Source organism: Monodelphis domestica, chromosome 7 (assembly GCF_027887165.1).
Source record: "Monodelphis domestica isolate mMonDom1 chromosome 7, mMonDom1.pri, whole genome shotgun sequence".
NCBI lineage: Eukaryota > Metazoa > Chordata > Mammalia > Didelphimorphia > Didelphidae > Monodelphis > Monodelphis domestica.
The window spans coordinates 51,668,890-51,695,486 of NC_077233.1; the positions used below are offsets into that span (position 1 = coordinate 51,668,890).

General features: G+C 40.5%; 1 protein-coding gene across 6 annotated transcripts in view; it reads right to left on the reverse strand.

Moving 5' to 3' along the window:
- The window catches only part of SRGAP3 (SLIT-ROBO Rho GTPase activating protein 3), a 287,676-nt gene that overhangs the window by 133,011 nt on the left and 128,068 nt on the right, over nt 1-26,597 (reverse strand). For all 6 annotated transcript variants that reach the window (XM_007500149.3, XM_056804578.1, XM_056804579.1 and 3 more), the window contains exon 3: nt 3,312-3,474. In XM_007500149.3, the coding sequence (XP_007500211.2) occupies nt 3,312-3,474 (163 nt within the window). The remainder of the gene's footprint in view (nt 1-3,311; nt 3,475-26,597) is intronic.

Consider the following 26,597-nt stretch of genomic DNA (forward strand, 5'->3'; position numbering starts at 1 on the left):
AATATAATATAATACAATATAATGACATAATATGATATAACATAATATAACATAACATAATCGAATGTAACATAATAGAATGTAATATAATATAATATAAATCAGTTAAAATAATAGTTTATATTTAAAATGTAAGATTTATAAAAAGTTCTACGATGCAGAATCATGTTGGATGGTATTTGTGGTAAGATAAATTTGACAGATGAGGATTCATAAACAGAGGTTAAGTGACCTGCTCAGGGTCATACAGCCCGCAGACATCAGAGGCAGTAGTAGAGGCACTACAACAGACTGGCTCTCATGAAATTTAAATTAGTATGTGTTTAATAATCATTTCAATAATAACAATAACAATAGTAGCATTTATAGTCTGTTTTACGCTTTGCAAAACACTTAACTCATCAGACAATATATTTTTGAGGGGAAGGGCGAGGAGGGAGACTATTTGACTATTTTATATATATAAATACATATTTATAATATATAATACATATCCTTATCACATAATTATAATATAAATATAATGAATGAAATATAAATATATATTATATATAAAATTTCACCTTCCTAAATAATTAATAGTAATAGTTTACATTTATATTAAGAGTTTTGCCATTTACAAAGCACATTCTTCACGTGGTGAAAATATAATTAAGCCTATTTTACAGACTTGGGTTGAGATGATTTGCCCAAACAACATGGTTGTCAGGAGTCAGAGAACCTGTATTCAAATCCTGCCTCTGACCCTCATGACCTGGGTAGCCTAGGGCAAGTCATAGAACAGCCCTGGGTCCCAATGGCCTCATTTGTAAAATGAAGGGGTTGAACCAGATGACTTCGGAGGATGCTATGACCCTCTGAGAGTAAACATCAGAACTGGAACTCAAACCCAAGTTTGGTGAATCCAGTGTTCTTCCCACTCTAGCACACTGCCTTGACAACTTCTAGGGGAAATATTAGGCCTCAATAGTATTTCATGGGCTTGGGGGAAAGCAGGAAGAATAGCTAAGAGACACCCATTTGGTATTAAAAAGCATGTTGAGAGTAATCTGCGTTGCGGATAATTCACTTGGAGATAATTGAGTGTTGATTAGATTTGAAATTGGCTTTTCCTTTCTCCTCTGTGCTCCGGGCTCATCAAATCATCCCATTATTCCTAAGCCTGACACCTGAAGGAAGGAATTCCACCCATTGGAAAAAAGGAATTTAGTCCTTAAGATTTGATATTTCCAGGGAGGAAAGAAATACAGGAGATTTTAACAGACTATAATACCTTGATAGCTTAAAAAGAGAGAAACTGATGGAGTGAACTCATATCCAGCACTATGCGGGGACGGGGGAATCATCATAATTATATTTATTTCCAAATTAATGTGCTGGTTAACTTTAGACAGCTAAAAAGGCGGCACAGTCTTATTTCTCTTTTGCCCTCCCACAACTCAGCTCTGAACTACCATCAAATCTGGAGGAAAGGTGAATCTATATTAATAGCAAAAGGGGAAAATGTCCTTTTAATGCTTTCAGATTTTAAATATGAATAAAAGGACTGTGGAAGTGTGGCCAGTCACCTTCAATTGGGGGACAGCTAAACAAATCTTGGCACATGAATATAATGGAATATCATTGCACCATAAGAAACAATGACTAGAAAGAATTTGGAAGTGTCTAGGAAGACATATAAACTGATGCAAATCAAAGTTTTCAGAACCAAGAAATCAATATATCCAATGACTTTAACAGTAAAGAAGGGAGGAAGGGAGGAAGGGAGGGGAAGGAAGTAAGAGGGAAAAGAGGGAAGGAAGCAAGGAAGGAAGCAAGGAAGGAGGAAAGGAGGAAGGAAAGAATGAAGGAAGAAAAAAAGGAAAGAAGGAAGGAAGGAAGGGAGGAAGGAAGGAAGGAAGGGAGGAAGGAAGGGAGGGAGGGAGGAAGGAAGGAAGGAAGGAAGGAAGGAAGGAAGGAAGGAAGGAAGGAAGGAAGGAAGGAAGGAAGGAAGGAAGGAAGGAAGGAAGGAAGGAAGGAAGGAAGGAAGGAAGGAAGATGATACCATATAACTATGACAAAGCTTGACCCCAGAGAATTATTGAGAAAATGAAACTCCCTTCTTTCATTATAGGGGTAGAAAAATGTGGCTGTAAAATAGTACATACACTATTAGACATGGCCAGTGTGTTGGTTGGTTTTACAAAACTGATTTTTTTACCTCTTTTTTTTTTCAGGGTCAAGTGCAGAGTAGGATTGTAACATGTACACAAATGTGTATCATACAAGGTAAAGATAAAGAAAATACAAACAACTGAGAGGATAATAAAGAAAAATTCCAATAGGAGGTGATGCCTGAACTAAGCTAAACCTAGAAGCCTGAAGCAAGAGATTCTAAGAGGTGGAGGTAAAGGTGTAAATTCAAGTCATGGGGAAGAGCACCAGTTAAAGGCATAGCAATAGGAATTAAAACAAACAGTCCTATTTGACTGAAAAATAGAATGCAAGAAGGGAAAATCAAATAAATTAAGGTTGGAAGGGTAATTTAGAGCCAGCCTGTAGAGGACTCAAAATCCCAAGAAGAAGAGATTATAAGGCAATTATCCTAGAGTTTTTGAGCAGTTTTTGATTTTGGTAAGTGGTGTGGAGGGTAGATTGGAGACGGGAGAGACTGCAAACAGAGAGACCAACTGGGAGTCTCCTTTCCTAGCCCAGACAAGAGGTGATGAAGGCCTGGACTAAGGGTCTGATACCAGCTATGGGAGTGGAAAGAAGGAGATTATGTAAGAGCTAAAGAGGCAGAATCAACAAAATTTGGCAAATGATTAGACACAGGGAGTGAAAAGAACATATTATACCAAAGCCATGTCTATTTCCCTTTGGAACACATCCTTTATTCCAGCAGATTTTCTTTGCTAATTATACTTTGTTTGGGCTGATATTAAAATTAGTTTCTGTTCCTTGAGCACCCAACAACTGATGACAGAGAAAGGAACCCAGATTCATTATGAGTAGCTGCTATAGGAAGGGAAGGTAAACTTAGTGCTTTAAAACTTTGGGGGTTAATCCACAAGATAAGGTAATCCCCATGGATAGACAACTGAATTTGTTGATATATGATATGCAAGTCAAGAGTTTAATGGTCCAATGAGGCAGTAAGTTTTGGAAAAAGGGAAGAGATCTTCATTCTTATGTCATTAATATACCTTGTGTTTCCTCTGATCCATGGGTGTTCCCACCTTGGATAATCTGGAATCTTTCCTCGTTTAGGTCTGGTGGACCAGAGTTCTGACACTCCCACATTTTCTCTCATTAATGGTATCCCAACTCACCTTTTTGAAGAGCCTGATAACATCCTCACTAATTTGGGAGAGGCGGACGATGACATTGTTCATGAAGATGTCATTGAGAGTAGCGTGGTCCCTACTCTCACGCCGGGTCTGGTTCAGCACTAAATACCAACAATTCACAGGAGAGAGGAGGTATTGATCCTTCCTGGGGAAACAAAAATAGTCTCAATCAATGTTTCGTAGTCAGCCCATCACAGAAATTCTCCTTTTCTTCCTAGAAAAGTGCCTGGGACATAGTAAGTGGTTAATAAATGTTTGTTGATTTTAAAAAGTAGCTTAGAGATCTACAAATGAATCATATTTAGAATCCTGACAATGTTATTCTTTATTTTACAGAATAAGAAGCAACATCTGGCAAGGACCACAAGTAGATTAAGGAACTGTACTTCAGTTTACACCTCTATTCCCAAGGTTAGCTCCCTGTTAAAGGCCTTTCTCCTTTGATCAGGGTTATGAACATCAATGTCAGTTGGGCCCAAATCTCTATGGTAAAATGCAGCAGCTGTAATATGTAAATACATTGAGTCCATAATTCAGAGTCCACAATCTTGGGTAGATGGTCTTACATTAATAAAATTGTTAAGTTTGGGCATGAAAGTGTTAGAAGAAACCCTATTTAATGAGCTTGGTGAATGCTCTTCCTTTCTGTCAGCATGAAACTGAGACTCTTTGTTCAACCATAAAAATTATAAATGAAGAAGAAAAGCTTGTGACTTATAACACTCATTATTAAAATGTACTCATATAAAGAAATATTGTAAACAGAATAGGAAAGTACAGTGGAGTTTTGTTGTAGTGATGATCAATGGAAGAAGAAACAGAAGGAATATTGTCATGGTAGTAAGCAACAGACCACCAGAACAGAAGGAAGAAAGAGATGAGTTCAGAAACAGACCAAAAGTCTGACACTAACTGATAGTTAGTAAAAAGGGAACATTGGTGATCTTGAAATTTTCATGGCAGTTAATACATTCTTGACTGGATGATAATTTCATCCCTCAAGATGAATGGAAAGAGATGATTTCTCTAATTTGGACCATTAAAAATAAAAGGGTTGCTGAAGTAGAAGTAATGAACACTTTAGCAGGGACATGCCCCCATCTCAGCATTTGGAATAGGAAAGAACAGAAAAGTCAGGCATAATCAGACATCCAACCTAAATGTTTTTGTTGTTCATTTGACTCTTCATGATCCCATTTGCTTTTGGGGTTTGTTTTTTGGTTGTTTTTTTTTTTGTTTGTTTGTTTGTTTTTCAAGTGGTTTGCCATTTCCTTCTCCAGTTCATTTTACAAATGAAGAAACTGAGGCAAACAAGGTGAAGTGACTTTCCCAGGTCACACAGCTAGTAAATATCTAGAGCTGGAATTAAACTTAAGTCTTCCTTAATCCAAGCCTGACATTCTAACTACTGTGCCACATAGATGCCCGTCTTAGATGTCATGGAAAGCAAATTTCAAAGGGTTCACAATGGATGGAAAGTTTTCAACTATGAAATTCTGAAAAAAAATAAAAATAGTTCTAATGAGAAGAAAAAAAATTGCCTAAAGAAACCAATGTGAATGCTCTTAAAGACAACTTAGATTTCTTTTTTTTAAGAGGGTACGGGGGGCATCTAGGTGGCCTAGAGGCAGGAGATCTTGGATTCAAATCTAGCCTCAGACACTTCCTATTTGTGTGTCCCTGGGCAAGTCACTTAACATCCATTGCCTAGTCCTTACCACTCTTTCACCTTGGAACAAATACACAATATTGATTCTAAGACTGAAGGTAAGGATTTAGTTTTGTTCTTCTTTAAAAGAGTTATACAAAAGACAATGCAAAGGGAGGTAACAGAAGATGATTCAAAAAAAGTGATATGGCCCTATACAAACAGTATTAGTCAAGATAAAACTCAGTATGAAACTGAGGCTGCAAGTCAGTTACCTTCTCTGTGCCTCAGTTTACACACATGCAAAAATAAAGACAACGATAGCACCTGATTTCCACAGCTGTTGTGAAGATCAAGTGAGATTATATGTGTGTGTGTGTGTGTGTTTTGAAAACCTTAAAGAGCTCTATAACTGCTTGCTATTATATATGGAATAGTCATTGCCAGATACTTCCCTCTCCTAAGCTTGGCATTTCTCCATCTGTGACATCAGGAATGAGAAACTAACTGTATACACTTGATTAAGATTACAACCTTTTCTGTAAAAAGCTTAGATATCTTTCACAGGCAAAAAAGCCCAACCCTATGCAGGAGGGCCAGTTATTCTGTAGCAGAGAAATGATGGAGTGATTGAAAGCTTGGTTGCCATAGCAGCAAGAAGCTTTTGCCTGGATCACCAGTCTCCTTCCTCCTGAAGATCTGGCCTCAAGTTAAATCCCAATTCCATCGTTTGCTACCTAGGTGACCTTGGGAAACTCACTTAGCCTTGGTTCCCAATTCCTTCTTTTGTAAAATGAAGAAGCTGGGCCAGATGATCTAGAAGATCCACTTCAGCCCAAACCCTATGATCCTGTGATGATGCCAGTGGTGGTTGGAGCATGTATACCCCCTTCCAAAGTTTTGTCTTTCATGTCTTTGTGATACCAACATAACTCTCACCTCTTCTTTGCTCCCCCTTTTTCTGTGCCTCTCTAGGTAACTAAAAGTTAAGTTCTTTCCATGATATGCTGTAAAATCTGCCCATAACACAAGATTTTGCTTTTTAGCACTATTGACTAGTTTGTTTCTTCTGTGAAAATCTCTAGGTCCTCCGATAGTAGCAAAAATAGCCAGGATAACTGAAAGAAGGCAGAACCACCTGATTCTTCTATTGCTGCTGGTTTGTTTTCCAAAGATAAATGATCCCTGAGCCAGAAAAGATGGAACAAAAATGGCTAGAAGGGAGTTCAAACACAAGATAATTCATAAGACTTTTGCAATAAGAGGATACAGCTTTCCCTGATGAATTCAAGTCAACAAATCTGGACAAACGACTAAGCCACTGTCAGTGATGTCCATCATGAAGCCTCTAAAGGTGAAACAGAAGAGATCTGGAAATGGCAGGGAGCCCCTGGAGTTGATTCCATAGAGAGGTAACACAGTTGGACCTGAGCTTTAGAAAAATTGTTTTGATAGAAGAGTGCAGGATCAGCCAGAATGGGGAGAGATCTGTGGCAGAGAGGTCAACCTGCAGGTTGTCCATGGGATGGAACCCTGTACCAGTTACCAGTTTCCAGTGAGAGAAACAGACCTCTACAAGTGATGTTATGAAGGTGAAATGGACCAGTAAGATAGAGGCATAAAGTTCATAGCATACAAAGATGTGGTAGAAGACGCTGGGAATATTTTGCCTAAAGAAGAGATTTAACTAAAATATAAGAGCTATCTAAAAAGATTTAAAATTGAGTCACGAGGACAAAGTAATAGTCAGATTTTGTTTGATCCCAGAGGCCAAAATTAAGAGCTAAGGGCATACATCACTCAGATATAGGAAAATTTCCTTATCAATTAGAGCCATCCAGAAGTAGAAAGGGCTGTTTTGAGAAATAGTGAGTTGCTCTTCACTGGAGATCTTCAAAGGAAAGGCTGGGGATTTCATGTAGGAGACTGTCCTCCTAGAAGAATGGACTCGATAGCTGATTGCCCTTCGACTAACAGTTGGTGCCTCTGAAAATTGTGAGCATCCGGCTCTCAGAATCCAGCTTATAACTACAGACAACCTGACAGATCTCGAAGTTTTACTTTGTTCTTACAGATCATAAGGCCTTTTTCCAGAAAGGAAATAATAACCACCTTACACATATAGAAATATAAATATAATTTAAATGTGGCACTTGATTTTCCCCAAAGTGGCCTCTTCAAAGACCTTGCAATAATATCCTTTGCCTTAATTGGATAAAAAAAAAGGAAGAAAATTTCAAATCGTATGCATTAGCACATAGAGGAGAGGGGAGGGAAGAAGAGGAATGGATGGTGGTACACACATAGAAGGACAGTCCACACGGTATAGTGGTAAGAGTTCTGGACTCAGAATTAGAAGAAAAACAAGTTTAAATCCCATTTTAGGCACATACTAACTGAATCTCCATTTCTTTATCTGTAAGATGAGGTGAATAGCAACTGGCATTTATATGGCAATTAAAGGTTTACAAATTGCTTCACGTACATTATTTTATTTGAGCTTCCCATCAGCCCATCTAGATAAAGGTCGGTGCTACAGGTTTTATTATCACCATTTTATAGATAAGAAAACAGCCTTTGAAAAGAGAATGGACTTTCCCATGGTCCTAAAGCCAGTAGGAGTCAGAGGGGAGATTTAAAACCAAGACTTCCTGACTCCAAGTTTAGAACTCTGTCGCTACATCACGATGCCCTCAATAGCTATATATAAAAATATTTTTTCTTCTTCTTCTCATACCCTGAAGGTGTTTTGGGATGACAATAATATGGCACAGGAAAGAGTGCTGGACTTGGAACCAAATGACCTGAGTTCAAATAGTTCTGCTATTTACTACCTGGGAGGTCTTGGGATTAGTCACAAATTGTCTGTGGTCCTCAGTTTCCTCATCTGTAAAATGAGGAAATTGGATTAGAAGACCTTTTGTGCCCTCTTTTAGCTCTAAATCTATGATTTGATAACATATAGAAAGTATTTCACTTTTTAAAAACCCTTCCCTTCCATCTTAGAATTAATACCTTGTATTGGTTCTAAGGCAGAAAAGTGGTAAGAGCTAGGCAATGGGGGTTAAGTGACTTGCCCAGGGTCACACAGCTGGGAAGTGTCTGAGGCCAGATTTAAATTCACATCCTCCTGACTCTAGGTCTGGCTCTCTACTCGATTTAACTCCTTGTTATTTGCCCTGCATCCTATTTTAAGTAAATATCCTTTCATTTATGATGTCATATAATTTGACACTTTCCCCTATTAAGATAGTGATGAGACCATGCAGAGGAATAAGAGGAGGTAAGGTCAGAATCATGGATGGGAGCCCAATGGCAAAGGACCTTGAAATTGCTAGTCTGAGGACTTTAAACTTGATCCTGGATCTGAATTCATAAAATGTCACAGAAAGCAGTGAAGCTATCAAACAATACACAGATGAAAATCCATTCTGGGGCAGCTTGGACGACTGTGGCTGGCAAGGGGTTAATTAAATGCAGTCTGGTTTTTTTCACTGAGCTGTTTACAAAAGTGATAGCAGCAATCATCTGATATTAACTGATAACTTCCTGGAAGAGAGGTCAGTGCCAGGAGCTGGTAAGGATACTTTGCAAGGCCCAGTAATGCCATGCCAGGATGGCTCTGTCCTCCGAGAGGAACGGCGAGCTCAGAGCCAAGATTTTATTTGGGTTCATGAAAAGGTAGGGCTCCAGAGTCCTGGAAACCAGAGCTGGCTTAATTTGCTGAAAGAAATGCTTTATTCCTGAATCAAGAAGTTGGCCGAGGCCACAAGCTCACTCCTGAATGCTTGTCCTCACTCTGACTGGATGAGACCTCATTCAGCTGGTCAACTTCACAGATGGATCATGGAACCTCAAAGCTTGTCCTCATAGGATCAGAAATTTAAGCTAGATGAGATCTCAAAATTTTGTGTGTCCCTTAGCATGTTTTTAAATGCATAAAATAAATACATATTCCAAAAGAAATCAATTCTATTGAAATACAGTTTAAATAATATTGTTTAAAAACAAGTTGGGGGGGGCAGCAAAGTTGCTCAGTGGATGAGAGACAGGAGGTTCAAATCTGGCCTCGGACACTTCCCAGCTGTGTGACCCTGGGCAAGTCACTTAACCCCCATTGCCTAGCCCTTACCACTCTTCTATCTTGGAACCAATACATAGTATTCATTCTAAGATGGGAGGTAAGGGTTAAAACATCAAATTCAGGAACCCCAAGTTAAAGAATTCCTGTTTTCTTTCAACCCTTTCATTTTACAAGATGAGGAAATGGAGTCCTAGAGGTGGTCAGTGACTTTCCCAGAGTCAAATTAGTAGTAAATGACCAAAGAGAGATTCCAACTCTGGTTCCAAGTGCAGCCCCCCTCTTTTCAGTACATCACACTGCTTCAATCAATCACTCACCAAACATTTATTAAGCACTTACTGGTGTCCCAGACATTGGGGACACAAAGGGAGAAAAAGGAGCTCAAGTTCCCATGGAGCAGACAACATCCAGATGGAGTAGATGGATGGTACCTCCAAAGGGAAGATACTTGTCACAGGGGCCGTAGAGATCCGAAGAGTCCAAGATTCATCATGGAAGCCACTGAGCTCCTACAAAGCCCTCCAGAAGAGGAAGTTCAGAGTCTTGTTCAAGGTTACCCAGTGAGAAGAGTCCAAGATTCATCATGGAAGCCGCTGAGCTCCTACAGAGCCCTCCAGAAGAGGAAGTTCAGAGTCTTGTTCAAGGTTACCCAGTGAGAAGAGTCCAAGATTCATCATGGAAGCCGCTGAGCTCCTACAGAGCCCTCCAGAAGAGGAAGTTCAGAGTCTTGTTCAAGGTTACCCAGTGAGAACAAAAGGCTGCTTCTCCAATCTCCTGGCCTCCTAGCCCAACATCCTCTCCCACAGAACTAGCTGCCTCATTTCACTGGCTTGCAAGAGTTTAATGCTTTGGTTCCATGCTGCCATATTTAGAGAAAACTGATTCACCAGAAATTTTCTGGCTGGAGAGAGACAGAGACAGAGATGGACATAGACAAAAACAAACAAACAAACAAATAAATAAAAAAACAGAAACAGGAAAGCAGGCAAACTGAGGGACAGAAAATCAGAAAGAACTACAGAGAAGAAGGGAAGGGGAAAGGGGGAAGGGGGAAGGGAGAAGGGAGAAGGAAAGACTTAACATTATCTCTAAGCTCAACAGCTTGTTCATGTTTGCTAGACACATGGATCCAGATTAGAAAAGCATAAAGAAGCCTCAAAGCATATGTGGGAGGAGAGAGCATCTGGGAACCAGAAAAAGAACGAGGAAAATGCTTTTTCTCACCTCATTCTGGCATTCACCCCAGAGGTGAGGCTGCAGTGAACTGGGTCCAAGGAAGCCAAGCCAAAGAAAAGGTTCTGCCTTCCAAACAGAAGAACTGTGACCCTGATGGGGCATGTGTCTTGCAGAGACTGTGCCCTTCTGGAGGCACTTCTGCCATGACTCAGCCTCTGGGATATGAATGGAATGGGCTCACTCCCAAGGCCCTCAGGGATATACCTAAGCAGAGGCAAACCAGATTGGGGAAGTCATGCCTCCAGACCTAGAATCTGCACCGCCAATCTTCAAGGGAAAGGGGAAGCTGAAATACTTGGGGGCTAAGGGAGGGCTGGAAGACAGAGTTAATAGGAGGGAAGATTAGGCAGAAGTATAGGGGTCAGGAATAGGGAGAATGTGGCTGATGACCCCTACATTTAGTACAAAGGTTGCCAATCTAGACTATGTTTAGGTGCATTTCAAAGGGCTGTAAACTTGGATGAAGTTATATCTTCCGTTTTCCCTAATAGGGAACCAAAATTTAGTGTTCCTTCTACTGAGTACGTAGGAAAAAACCCACAGCAATATTCCATCTCACCAGCCTGCCAAAGGGATCCACAATACTGTAGAGGCAGCCAAGTGGGGCAGTGGATAGAGCACTGGGTTTGATTGAGGTCAGGAAGACCCAAGTTCAAATGCAATTCCAGAAAAGTACTAGTTGTGTGACTCTGCACAAGTCACCTAACCCATTTGCCTCAGTTTCTTTGACATCTACGTAAAACAACACCTACCTCCCAGGGTTTTTGTGCGGCTCAAGAGTGATAACATTTATGAAGCACTTAGTACAGTGCTTGGCCCATAGGTATTCTATAAATGCTAACTATTATTATTATAAAAGGTTAAGAACTTATGTTCTAAATACTTTCTTTTAAGAGGAAGGCATCTCGAGTCGGTAATGGAAAGAACATTAAACTTGAAGCTACAGGACACAAGTTTGAATTCTAGTTTTGCCATTTATGACCTGATACAAGTCACTTGGGCTCTCTAGGTCTCAATTTCCTCATCTGTAAAGATGGGGCAAGGGAAATAGCCCTGTATAAATTGCAAGATCTCTCCTAGGGCTACATCTATGACTTTTTTTTCACTTGATAAACACTTATTTAAGCAAATATCCTTTTAAACAATTGTAATTACATGTAGAAACAATGGACCATTGTTTTCTGACATTCTGTGATTTAGATTCTTTCCCTCCCTCCCTAGGTGATAAATACTCTGATAAAGGTGATATCAGGGCTTTCATGCAATATATATTTCCATATTCCCTGTGCTGTGATGGAAGACACATATCACATATATCCAATTTTTCCTGAAATTCAGCAAAATAATCATGGATTAGTTGCTTTCTTTGGGCCAGATAGAAGCTCTAGGAGCACAAATATGGATATAAGGACAGTCCTTGAATTCAAGAAGCTTCTATACCTAATGGAGGAGACAACACAGGTAGAGAAGACGTGGCTAAAGAAAAGTATTTTGTCCTGGAAGGACCCAGAGAAAGTGAGTGAAGCCTTCAGGGAGAAGATTAACAGACCCTTCTAGGTAAGGATGACACTATTGGTTTGATTGTGATTCTAGAAATGGAAATGGGGATGGGACCACCAGAGGATCAGAGGGAGGGCAAAGGGCTATACAAGTCATCAAAGAGGCTGATTTCACCTTTCCTGCTCCTCACTCTCCCTATAACATGCCTAGCATCTCATTTGGCTGGGGAAGACCCAATAACTTGACAACTGGCCTTGCCACTGATAATCCAGGTGACCTTTGGCAACTCATGTCAACTTTCAGGACCTGTTCTAGCCAATAAGGAAATTCAACTAGGTGACTGCCAAGGTCCTTTCCAGCATGAACATTTTATTCTATTACCTATAATATTCTTCCTCATTCCTATCTATCTAATTTATGCCTTGGAAACCATCATGCTCATAAAAGAATAAATTAGTAAACCAGCTAATATTGACTGCAACCAATGAGAGACTAAAAATATAAGTCTCTGTCCCTACCCAAAAGGAGGCTACAGTCTAATAAAGGTCTAATAATAATAGGTAGGTAGGTGGCACAGTGGATAGAGTGCCAGGCCTAGAGGCAGGAAGACCTGAGTTCAAATTTAGCCTCAGACACTAGCTGGGTGACCCTAGGCAAATCAGTTACTCTTATTTGCCTCAGTTTCATTATCTGTAAAAGGAGCTAGAGAAGAAAATGGCAAACCACTCCAGTATTTTTGCCAAGAAAACCCTAATGGGGTCATGAAGTGTTAGACATGCCTGAAATGCCATGCCTGGACTCAACAACAACTAGAACAACATTTATATACTATTTTAAAATTCTCAACACACTACAAATATTTCATTTTATCCAGGGAGGTAAATGCCATTATTATCCCCATTTTATAGATGATGAAGCTGAGGCAAAGAGAGATTGAGTGACTTGCCCAGAGAGCTACAATGAGTATCTGGGGCCATCTTTGAATTCAAGTCTTCCTAACACCAGGCTCAATGTTCTATCCCTTGCGCATCTAACATAATGAAATAGTAGGTAAAAATAGGACAGAACTTACAATGAGAGTCTAAATTTTGAATTATAGATGTAAGCTACAGGAGATGTGCAAAGAGGAAGATCAGGATGTCCTTTGGTGCAGCTGGGGAGGCTTGCTGGAAGAAGTAGAGTATGACCTTGGTCCAAAAGGATAGAACTGTGAATAATATGCATGTGTTTATATCCCATACAGAGCCTACTGTACACAAAGGGCTCAGTTAATATTTGTTAACCAAATGATCAGGTGACTGCAAAGTAAGAAAGGAATGCTTGAGAATAGGAAACAACAAGGGCAAAGACTTGGAAGTGGGCATGAGCTTCATCTTCATAGAAGATAGTGAATAAGCCAATTTGGTGGGAGATGAAGGTCCCCCATAAGGTAGTGTAAAGGGATAATATTGGTAGAACCAAGATTAAGGATGGGGAAGCTGCCCATCAGCCAATAAGTATTTATTATTAAAGACTTTGCTGGGGATCCAAAGGAAAAGCAAAGCCAAAAGACAAGTTCTTGCCCTCAAGGAATTTATATTCTAATGGGGGAGGGACAATGTACCCCAAAAAAATTACATACAAAATGTATCCAGAGAAAATGGAACATAATTCAAGAGAGAAGGTAGGAGCACCTGGAGGTTCAAAAAAGATACTCTACGAAAAGCTTTTTGCAAATCTTAAAGCATTAGATAAATGTTAGCTATCATTATTGTTGTTGTTGTTATTATAAATAGCAATGTATAGTGATGTCATAGAAAAGGTCCTGGAACCAGTACCAAGAGACAAAGGTTGGAAGCAATTTCTTTATCTGTAAAAGAAAGACACTATTTCTTCCATAGCCTATCTGAGAACAACATGGCAGAAAGATGGAATGTTGGACAATGGAATATGGAAGACCTGGGTTTGAATCCTACCTTCAGGGTCTTACTAGCTATGAGTTTGGGCAAGTTAGTTAGCTTCTCTGAGACAGATTTTCTTCATCCATAAGATGGAGATATTGTCAGCAGCTACCTGCCAGGAATACTATGAGGATCAAATGAAGCAATATTTGTGAGCCTCAAAGGGCTACAAGATGGAAGCTCTCCTACCTCTGAAAGCTACTGACCCCATGATTGTGGGCAGACCATCCCCTCCATCGGAGCATCAGTTGCCTCATCTGTAAAATGAAAATGACACAACCTATCCCACAGGGTTCTTGTGAAAACCAAATGGGATAAGATAGATGAAGCCCGTTGTGTAAACTCCAAAGCCCTGTCTAAATGTCAATTATGATTACCTCACAGGGTTTGTATTGATCCAATGAGATAATATGTGTGAAAGACCATTGTAAGCCACAAAACATTGCATAAATACAAGCTATTATCAATAACTCTAATTTCTATTTACATAATGAATTGGGATTTACAGCAAGCTTTCGCTTTAGTTCTCTCTGGATTATCGTCATTGAGGGGCAGACTGGAGAAGAGAATGGAGTTCAGGTTTTGATGTCAGGAAGCGCTCCCTAAGGACACGTCCCAGATGCATGAGTGATGCAGCCATGCCTCTCATCTCTTAGTGCATCCAGGCAACTCCATAGGGCTCTATGTTATAAGAGAATCAGGCATTTGTTGGGTAACTGGGAGGAGAAGATAACTTTTTTGGAACAGGGGGAACATTTGGGAGCTCTGACTCCAATACTAACAGGATCTCCTGCCATGGAAATTCCCTCTCTGCTCTAGTGATGTTTTGTCTTTTGGCTTTAGGAGATGTGACCTATCATATGATCTTGCCTAGGTCACTGAGAAAAGCTAAGACTATCATTTATTGTTATTCAGTCCTACCTCTTTGTGACTCCATTTGGGGTTTTCTTGGCAAAGATACTGGAATAGTTTGCTATTTCCTTCTCCAGTTCATTTTACAGATGAGGAAACTGAGGCAAACAGAGTTAAGTATCTTGCTCAGGGTCACACAGCTAGTAAGTATCTGAGGCCAGATTTCAATTCACATTCTCTTGACTCCAGGCTTTGTGCTCTATCTAATGCACCACCCAGCTGTCCTAGGATTACCATAGACCGGACATAAACCTGGGTGTTCTTGGCTCTGCTGCCAAATCTACTGTGCCCATAGACTACAATGCCTCTGCAACAGCCTAAGCCCCCATGGTAATAAATTAGAATTGTTCTCATTCCATCCTGTTTAAACCCATCCTCAATTCTCACATATACTTGGAGTAGAATCCATCCTGGGCATCATACATCTTAGGAATGACCCTGCTGGACATCATGAACAATCTACAGCTCTAGCTCTATAGAAGTCTTCCATCTTGACTAATGCCAAATACCTTACCCAATTCAACATGAAAAAGGGGGGGGGATATACTTTATAATAACTTTCTAGGAAGTTTTCTTCCTGGTGACCTCAAGGAAGCTATCAACCTCATGGCCCTACCTCACAGTTTCACTTCTTTGGTGGGCTCCACCACCTACAAGCAAAATGGTTTCTAATAGACACAAATCTCTCCTCTGTCCTTCTCTAGCCCAGTTATCTAGTTTCTCCCAATTCTTCTCAGCACCTGTTTGTTCTTTGGTATTGTTCCTTTCCTCAACACCCACCATCTTGCCAAATCTTGTTTAAAGTTGACTTTCTCCATTTCTTAGTACTGTTTACCTTCTCAGTCTTCAAGCTGAGCTCAGCCTCCCCTTCTTTACCTCTCCAATCTCCAATACTATCTGAGGATTTCCTCTCTTCACTCCTCTGGTTTTCTCTCTAGTCATCAGCAAATGAGAAACTCCTCCACATTCCTCTCCCACATTAACATGCTAGCAATGCCTTCCTTTCTGCCTCTTTCTTTCTAGGGAAGTTCCTGTTTCTATGCCTCCCTAGCAGGTTACACAGTTCTGGCACATACATAGCAAGCATTTAATAAATGTTTACTGACTGCATCATTCCCTTAAAAATCCTCATCCATGAAATGACCAAACATAATTCTGGAGGACCAATAATGAAGCTTGCTAGAGTGGTGATGGATTCAAGATGGAGAATGAGACAAACACCCTCAGACACGACCTGCTGGGAAATTATTTTGCTCAACTATGTATATTTGTTATGAAGGATTTGTTTTTCTTTTCCAACAGGTGGGTAGGAATTTGTTTTGCTCAACTACATGTAGTTGTTTCAAAGGATTTCTTTATCTCTTCTAATGAGAGATCAAAAGGGTAATGAAGCTAGGGTAGCCAAAAAAAAGAAAAAAAGGGGGAAAGAAAGAATGTCATTGAGGAATCTTTTTTTAATTGAGAGAAAAAAACAGAAGGAAGGCCTGAAAGTAAACCAATCCAGCAGGAGAACTTTGAAAACTACAGGCTGACCTTATTATATGCTTAAAATAAAAACCAGTTGTATATAATGGTCATGTTTCACATACAATTCTCTTTTTTCTCTTCTAGTCTACATATGCAAATGTCCATTCCATTTTGTTTTAGTTCCAAATAAAAATAGTTTAATTAAAAAAAAAAGAAAGTTCCTGCCCCCCTCCCAACCTCTGCATATTCATTTCTTCCCCAAAGTCTTTCTACCCAGACACCTCCTCTTTCCTTCCTTCTTTGGTGAGCAAAGGAAAAGTACATTTAGATGCATTAGCAGCTGGTTCTCAATTATTATTAATACCAAGAGCTCTTTATGGCTACAAAGTACTTCCATATCCATCATCTCATTTATGCCTTTTAACAACTGCAAGGCAGAGGGTGCAAATATTAATAATGGCTCACATTTATGTAAAAGGAGCCTGTCCATCCAAACACATCTTCCATGATGCCAGAGTACAAGGCAAGGCTTTCCAGAACTTTATTTCCCATGAGGTCATATGCCTACCAAAAAGAATAACTACAATAGAGGCAGAAATGATGATTGGTGGAGATTTCTGAGCTCAAAGGGGAAGGAGAGGGTGTGAAATGAGTCTGCACTGGTCTCATCCAGGAGCTCAAGTATTCCCAGTATCTTCCTGAGGGCCACAGAATAAATACAGGAACAACTAAGCTTTCCTGAGGTGGCAAGAGCAGACAAAAGAGAGAGGAGAGCCATCTACATCATGCGTGAAAGTGGCCAACCTACATCTGGATATGCCAGAGGCTTGTCAGACTTCTTTCCACTCCATTACAGAATTATTTATCCAGATTTGCCATCATTTTTACTGAGAACAGACCTGATCTCATTCTGTTTCCAGAGAAAAAGAAAATGACCTTTCCCCAATTTAGAATCATGAGAGTTGTTTTCTCCAACTCTTCTGGTAGAACTGTGAAGAAGCAAGCACCAATAAAGTGTCTAGTGTCTAATAATTCCTTTTCTGTTCTAATAAAATGTTTTAACTGAGTCTATGCTTTGGGACAGTTAGGTGGCATAGTCGATAGAGCATCAGGCAGGCTTGTAATCAGGAAGACTCATTTCCTAGGTTCAAATCCAGCCTTAGACATTTACTAGCTGTGTGACTCTAGGCAAGTCATTTAACCTTGTTCGTCTCAGTTACTCATAAAGTGAGCTGGAAAAGGAAATGGCAATTCCTGGATCTCCTCTTCACTTAAAAAAATGGGATCACAAAGAGCTGAACACAACTGAAATGACTCAACAACAACATACTGTCCCTTTGAGTAGGTTTCTATGAACAAGTCAGGAGCTGTATATCTGGACAAGAATTGGCTTTAAAGTTTTCCTATTTCATATAGGGAGAGGGACACGAGTCACATGAGGTCCACTTATCTGCAGATATCCTTTCTAATAAGGAACCCAAGTCTGGGTATGTTTATGGAGTCTACAGAGCTAACACTGGTTGGTACAGGGTGACTTTTATCTAATACTTACAGATTTGCTGGACATTTTCTTCACAATGACCCTCTGAAGTAAGGACTACATATATTGCTGCCCTCATCTTATAGATGGACAAACTGGGATTATGATCATGATCACAAGTCTAATATCTGAGGTGGGATCTGAACCCATACCCCAACTCCAAAAGTCCAGCCTATTTTCTATCATGCCACACTTACAGAAGAGAAATTGAAACTCTACAGAGGAGAAGTGGCTTGCCAAGGTCGCTCAGATTGCAAACTGGAATTTCCACCAAAGTTTTTATGTTTCCAATTCCAACACGTTTCCTATTATACTAAATTTCCCAACTAAGAGACACAAGAACATGGATCATTCTCATCCAGCCATACCCCTGGACACCTAGGATGGGCATTATGCCATCTGTTCTACTGTCGGGTACCCTCCCTTCCCATCCTTCCATCTCACTCAATCCTTGTGTCTACCTATACCAAAATTCCCTCCTCTGGCATTACTCAACTGTATGAGTACTGTATGTCTACTGCAGCCCTCAATTAAATTGTAAGCTCCTTAAAGGTGGAGACTGCCTCACTTTTTCCTCTGCAGAGCCTAGCACAATGTCTGGCACATTATTGGAGCTTAATAAATGCTTGCTGATGGACCGATTTAAAATTAGATAATCTACCATTTCCATCCGACTGGGAAATGCATTTTATAATGGAAGTCTAGAGGGATCAGAGGGCTTAGGAGAGCCAGGGAGAGGGGAATGAGAAGATTTACCTCCTTAATTATGCTGATAAAACGAAATTGTAATTCCCGAACACACAATCACTGACAGCAAGAAGAAGCTTCCGGGATACATGAGGAAGAGTAGAAGAAGGTCAATGTAGGATGAAGTCAGCCCTGCAGTCTATAAGGGAGCTAATGTACATGCTGATAAAAGCTTACTGCATTTGCCTTTTCTTTCACATCCAGCTCTCTCCTCCTTGTCATCCTGTGTTTTCCAGCCCCATGTAAACCATGCCTCTCTCTCTCAGCTTTCTCCTTCTTTCTCCTTTTCTCCTTATCCCCATTCACTCTCCATCTTCCTAGAGTGAGAGATCTCCTCTTTCTATGGACCAGGTACTCTGCTAGGGGGCTGGGAATATAAAGATGAAAATGAAACTCAAGGAGTTTACACTGTTTAGGGAGAAATACCATGCACCCCCCTCCCAAATAAATGAGCCAATTGGTGGAGGGGCATTAATAGCTGGAGGATCAGGAAAGGTCCGTGTAAAAGGTGGCACTTAAACTGGGGTTCGGAAGTTAATGGGGCATTCCAAGAGGCAGAGATGCCAAAGGAGTGCATTCTGAACATGGGTCCATCTTGATAACACATTTTAGCCTTCGAATTCTCCCAAAGAATGCAGTGGCTTCTGACCAACTGGCTAATGTAATTACTATTGACTGTAGGATGCAAAAAAGGAAAGGTAGCAATGGCCATGTGGGGAGAAGGGGACAATAATCTATTTCAGTTTTTGCTGTAACTATGGAGCCAGAAATAGCACCAAAAGCTAAGAAAGGAACCATAGAGGGCAACCTCCTATGCAATGCAGCAATTCCCTTTGAGACTACTTCTGACAGGAGGCTGAACTGCCTCTGTTCATTATCTGCTCTGCTGTCAAAGTGATGTTTCTAAAGCACAGATCTGATCCTATCACCATCCACCATCCTTACTCCCTAGTATCCCAGTGGCTCCCTATTACCTCCATGATCAAATGCAAAAACCCTCTGATTTTTAAAGCCCTTCACAAGCTGGCCCCTTCCTCTCTAATCCAGCCTTCTTATATTTAACCTTACCCAATTCCCCTTCATCCTAAGGGATCCAGTAACCTTGCCCTTCTTTCTCCTTACACCTTGTATCTGACATTCCAACTCCCTACTGGGCATTCCCTTAGGCTATCCCCCATGCCTAGAATTTGCTCCCTCCTCATCTTTGTCCCCTGGCTTCCTCTAAGTCCTAGCTAAAATCCAACCTTCTACAGGGAGCCTTGTCTGATCCTTCTAATGCTCCTGCCTTTCCTTGATTATTCCCAATTTCTACTGTGTGTGTGTGTGTGTGTGTGAACTTCCTCTCCTCCGAGAGATAGTTGTTAAAAATATACTAGTACACCTCTGCCCAAAGGGATACTTGTCCTCTTTATATTTCTCTGGTTCATGGCAACTTTCATTATAGAGAACTGAATTCCCAGGTTAAGCCAAAATCTGCTTACGGTAAGTAATGCAAGCTCAGTTAAGTCTTGCTTTAAATGTCAATGGATGTTGTTCCAGTATGAGGGAGACCTAGAACAGCCTTAAGAAAGACTATAAACAATTTATCAGACTACAAAATCAATTCACCTGGCAATCCCCCTCTCATTCTCCCTCCCCAAAGCAATAAAAACAATGTTCTTGCTTGTGAAAAGCCTTTGTGGCACATGAGTAAGTGGCCCAGTGCCTAAATGGCTCACAAATTGTGGGCAGCAGCCAGAGGACAACTGGGTATGAACCAGGAGTGACCTGTTGGGGTATAGTAGAGAGAGGGAGGCTCTGAGCTTCAGGCCATTCTAGCCCATGGCCCAGAACTATGGGAATGGGCTGCTTTAAAGGGTGCAGGGGCTGTGCAATCCTACCCACATTTGATCCATCTTGCCTATGAGGAAGCTTGGATTACAAAACTTGGGTTGCACCAAGAGTCAGATTACCCAGGAATAAGGAGGCCAGAGTCCCACTATACTTAGCCCCAGTCATCAAGGCCAAGGACCTCAGCCTGGGATTATATTCAGAGTTCTGGCTACTCTATTTTAAGAAGGACATCATAAACTGGAGTGGATCCAGATGAGGGACTCCAAGATGGTGACAGGCTGGGGTTAATATTATATTAGGACTGGTTGTTAGAACTGAGGACATTTGGCAGCGGAGAAGGGAAGCCTCAGAAGATCATAACAAATATCTGCAGGATTTGTCATGTGGACGATTTTCTTCTTGGCCCCAGAGGACAGAACAAGAAGCTCTGAACACAGGTGGTAAAGATGCAGATTGAGACTTGATGGAAGGGGGAAATTTTCCCGATAACTACAGCTGTTCCCAAGGGGAAAGGGCTGCCTCGGTATGTTAAGTTGGGGGTTCCCTTTCTTCTAACATCTTCAAATAAAGGCTAGATGACCACTCACTAAGAACAACAAGTTCCAGTTGGACTAGATGGGACTCAGAGGCTTCTTCCAACTTTGAAACTCTTGATTCTGAGGAGGGTGAAGCTCATATAAGAGGGAGTGAAGTTCATCCCCTTAAACTCCAGGAAGCTGGAGATGATGCCAAAGAACAGGAAAGGCAACACAACAAAGTGAACAGCATGCTAAATTGGAAGGATGAGTCCTTGGATCATAGAGATGAATCGAAAATCATCCTTGCCCTACAGAAATTTACATTCTAATGGAGGAGGCAACATGTCAATAAACAAGTAGGTAGAGAGAGAGTAGATCCTAGGAGGCACTCACAAAGATGCTGTGAGGGTTGAGATAGATGGTAGAGGTTCAAAAAGAACATGATAAAATTCTGAGATGACATGGCAGGATTTTGGTCTAGACGTGATTTCACTGGTGTAAGGAATTCCTGGTGTGGAAACTTCCTCCATCAATGTAATTTATAATCTTGAAAAGTTGCTCAGGGCACTGAAACATTAAGTGACTCACTTGGGGTCTCACAGCTGAAATGTGTCAGAAGGGAGACGAAGCCTCAGGTCCTTCTGACTTTACAGCCATCCTTCTATCAACCACAACTCAGGTCCCAAGTCTATTACTGACATTTATTTGAGATCCTTTCAAAGTTAAACTCATCATAAGTATAATCTGGGCCTTTCCAATGAGATAGCATATGTACAGAGCTTTTCTAACTTTTCTAGTTATTATTATTTCAGTCAATAATACACTCACATCCATGATGATGCTAGGACAACTGAATTATTACCTTACAGACTTATTGAGATATCTGTTCTTTCCTTCCTACTTTCTCCAACTCCAAGGAAGACGTAGGAGAGCAACTGTGACCTACCACCCCTTGGCACCTCAGCCTATGATCCTGCCAACCCAGGGATTGGTCTGATCCATCTGATGTATTCCTTGAAAATCAGAAGCTCAGTCTAACCTCTTCAGAGTCAAGCCTAGTAAAATAACTAAATCACATTGCCTCTCTCCCTCCTTTTCTTCCTCCCTTCCCTCAATCTTTCCCATCTTTTCTTCTTTCCTTCCTTCATTCTTTCTTCCTTTTGCTTTTCCTACATCACCCCCTTACTTTTTTCCAACCTGCTCATCTCTAAAATGAGGAATTAATACTGTTCCTATTTGCTTCCTAAGGCCATTTTGAGAATCAAATGTGCAACAAATATAGGCTATTTTTTTTATTTTTTGCAACTGGGAAGCAGTGTAATGTAGTTGTGAAGCCCCAACACCTGGAAATCAGACCTAGACTTTGGTCTCAGCTCTATTACAAACTAGTTGTATGATGTAGGGCAAGTAACTTCACTTCTGTGGGGACCAGTTTCCTCCTCTATACTTATGAAGAGAGGTTGAACAGGATAATTGTGAAGGCCCCTTCTCATTCTAAAATTTGAAGTTATTTTTAAGGAGCTACCAAGTGAAGAATACATAGAAACATGACAAATGATCTCTGTCCTCAAGGGCCTTATAAACTAGTCAGAAGCAAAACAACCCAACATGTTGGTGATAGAATAAAATTGTGCCATGAGAAATGGTGAGCAAAATGATTTTGGAAAAAGCTGGAAAGATCTGCAGGAATTGATGCAGCAGGGTGAATGGGAGAACATTGTACAAGATATTGGATGAGGATTATTGTGAAAATTTAGCAACTCTTGGCAATGCAATGATCTGGGACAATCTTGAAAGACTCAAGATGGGGAATGCTATCTACTTCCAGAGAAAGAACCATTGGAGTCAGATGGGTGCGGATCAAAGAATTCTATTTTTTGTATCAGTTCCTTTATGGTTTTATTTTGGGGTTTGGGTTTTGTATGAGTGTGCTTTTACAACAAGGACCAATTTGGAAGTGTGTCTTGCACACTTTATTTATAAATTTTGTCATTAATTTGTAATTGTACCCATTTATTTATAAAGATAACTTTTTTTAAAAGAAGATACAGCACAGGAACACTAACCTAATGGAGACTGTACATATGTGATAAGTAGAAAAGGAGTAACAGCAGATAAAGGCTAGGAGTTCAGAGAGGGCTGGTACCCAGCAAATCAGACATCTCCCCATGCACTCTCCACCCCCCAAATTTAAAAGCCAGTTGGCATCCAAAGGCCCACGCTGGACTCTTGACTGCTCTGGGCTCTGACTCTGAATTAGCATCATGCAGTGGGCCCTCTCTAGCTGTACAGGCCTGGAACGGACTTCTAATTAGACATTCACAGGATGTCACAGAGCCCATTTTGCCCATCTGCCAGATGCTGCTCCCGTTCCATCTGGCGACCAAAACTAATGAACCCACAAGGAGCTGGCTGAGCTCATTAATGGCTGCAGGATGGGTTGGGGACTCCCCCCTGTCCTCTCTCTCTCTCTCTCTCTCTCTCTCTCTCTCTCTCTCTCTCTCTCTCTCTCTCTCTCTCTCTCTCTCTCTCTCTCTCTTTCTCTTCTCACTCTTCAACTTCCCTGTCTTTTTCCTACTTCCTCCTCCTCTTCATCATCTACTTCTTAAAAAAAAAAAGTACCTAAATTTCTATTTATAACTAAGTGGGGAAACAGCCAAGTCCTTTTCCCCAACCCCCTCCTCTCATTTTTACTCAGGCCCCTGGCCATGGAGAAGGCCTAGGGGATGCTGGATCTGGAGATAATCCCTGCTTGGGATAGAATAGCTCAGGAGATCAACAGCTTCAAGGGAAAAAAACAAAATAGAAGGAAGGAGAGAGAAAGATTTCAAGGATAACTTCTTTCATTCAATCTTTACATTGGATTTAAATGTCTTTAAAATGAACCAAAGCTTCCTTGACTAGAGTCAGAAGGGTAACTAGAAAATGTCTGTGTCCATGACAAACAGCAAAAGATAAATCCAGCTGAGGACAGGAAGAGACTTCGGATGCAACCCCATGGGAAGGAAGGATCAAAGACGTTAGGACACAGATGTTCATGGGAATCAGAAGAAAGCATGAAAAAGGAAAGCTGAGCAGAGCTAGGGGTGAAGAGGGATAAGGGAAGGTGCCACCTGGTAGGGTCATATTTCAATTATTTACCCTGCCAATTTAATGCTAAATGTAATGGTTTCTGTGCCGCTATGGACATTTTAATGCTTTCAGGACCCTATAAATTTCAGTGCTTTGAAGCAAAGCTCTAATCACTCTACTCTAGTTATAGCTCTAGCCAGAGATGATGGGGAGCTAGACCCCTGGGAGCAGGAAATTGCAACGGAATTTTCCTGGGAGCCCACTTACACCTTCTGCTGCTTTTTCAATTCTCATTCACTCACTGAATATCACCAACCCAACTCCAGGATTCCCACTTTCTCTCTCAAGTATGGGTGGAAGGAACTGATTCTTTTAATTCAATGGACACACTGGAGGTGGAGGTAGGGAATTTCACCAGGGAATTATAAGAAAAAGGAGCAGATAGGATTAAATTATAGCATCATTATTGCTATATTAATATATGTCAATATTCATATATATTAAATTATAGCATATAATACCATCACGATAGGTCACACCATAGAGGATAGAATGCTTACTTTCTAGTAAGGAAGACCAGGGTTCAAGTTCTGCTTCTAATTCTTACTAATTCTATGACTCAGGGCAGTCATTACATCTCTCAAGGCTCCCAGGCCACTCTATAAGTCTATAAATTGCAGTCTCTGCCACTCTGCATTCTCAGAGAAACTGCCTCACTAGGAGTTCCCTATAGTTCTATTCAGGATAATAATAATAATCTAGAATATTAATATCATTTTTATTATTAGGTTATTTTTCAGTCACATCCAACTCTCTGTGACTCCATTTGAAGTTTTCTTTGCCATTTCCGTCTCCAGATCATTTTACAGATGAAGAAATTGAGGCAAAGAGGGTTAAGTGACTTGCCCAGGGTCACCAAGCTAGTATCTAGGGCCAGAGTTGAACTCACAAAATTGAGTGCTCCTGACTCCAGGTAACTTGAACCCCAATCTTCCTTACTAGAAAGCTAGCACTCTAGCCACCATGATATGTGACCTCTCATGATGGTACATATGCTATATTTTAGTAATATTATCTACTACTCTTTCTTATAGTTCCCTGGTGATGTTCCCTACCTCTGCTTCCAACCTGTCCATTGAATTAAAGTAAGAGTGTTCCTGATTCTAACTACTGTGCTGCAGAGCTGCCATAGAATATGATAAATGGAAGCTAAAACCATCAGATTTACAAACATAGAAAGATCTTTCTCAGAGAATCTTGACTTGACCCACATTTAGGGTCCCATAATCAGACAAAGAAAGAGAAGGGCTCGATGCCTAACTCCAGGGCCATCTTCTCCCTCCTAACCCCAAAACTCCAGAATAAATCCTTCATCACAAGTGTTAATTAGATCCCTAGACCTCTGGAACTATAGCATCACAGAATCATAGAAGCTGACAATATCCATCTAGTCCAGGAGTTCTTATCCTGTTAAGGAATCTGGATAGATTTCAAGGCAATCCATATTTTCACTCATCTCAAACTGAAATGTATCATTTCTTTCTATTGTGATTTTTTAAAAAGAAAACATTATTCTGATGAGTCCATAAGCTTTACCACACTGCCAAAGGGATCCCAAACCCAAAAGAGGTTCACAAACACCCAATCTAGTTGGAGGAATATATAAAAAGAACCCCACTATTATATACTAGACAAGCAATGCTTGAAAATATCTGAAGTGAGAGAAATTGATCCTTCTGGCAGCAACCCATTCTACTTTTGGATAGCTCTAATTAGGAAGAAGTTTTTCTGACACCAAGCCTAAACTGACATCTTTGTAGCTTGATCCCCAACCCCTGGCAATGCTTTATGAGGCAAAACAGAACAAGTTAGATCCTTCTTCTACCTGTCAGCCCTTTAAAAGCTTTCAGACAGTTATCATGTTCCCCCTGAGTCTTCTCTTCTCTGGGATAAGCATCCTTGTAAAGCTGATTTCTTTTTTGGACCAAGGTGTAAGTCTTCACATTTATCTCTACTGAACTTCATCTTATTAGATTTAACTCAATAGTCTAGCTAGTCGAGATCTCTGGAACCTAACTCCTCCAAAGCATCAACTATTCCCTCCCAGTCTTATGTCCTCTGCAAATGTGATGATTACACCTTCTTTGCCTTTATCCAATTCACTGATAAAAATGTTAAAGAATACAAGCCATCACCAGTCTCCAGAATATTCTTGCTATGTCAACAATGAACAATTACTCTTTGATTCCGGGCATCCAACCCATACTGAATCCATTAAGTTGTATGTGTCATCCATTCTCCAACTCTCCATCGTCTCCACAAGAATAATCTAACATGCCTAGAGACAGGAGGTCTTAGGTTCAAATGTTCTCGTTGTGTGACCCTAGGCAAGTCATTTAACCCCATTGCCTAGCCCTTACCACTCTTCTATCTTGAAACTAATATATACTATTGATTTTAAGACAGAAGGAAAAGTTTTAAAAAATTATAGTATGAGATATTTTATCCAAAACTTTGCTAAAATCTAGGTAAATTATAGCTACAACTCTGCTCCCTCCTCAATCAAACTATCTAATAACCACACCAAAAATGGAAATGAAGTTGGTCTGGCATGACCTGTTCTTGATGAAGCCTAACTGGCTCTTTGTGTTACCATATCACCACTTCCCATTCTAGACATCCCCCAGCCAACTCTTTCATGCTCTTCTCTAGAATTTTCTGAGGAATTAAAATGAAACTTGACCCATTGGTTTACCCATTCTGTTCTTTTC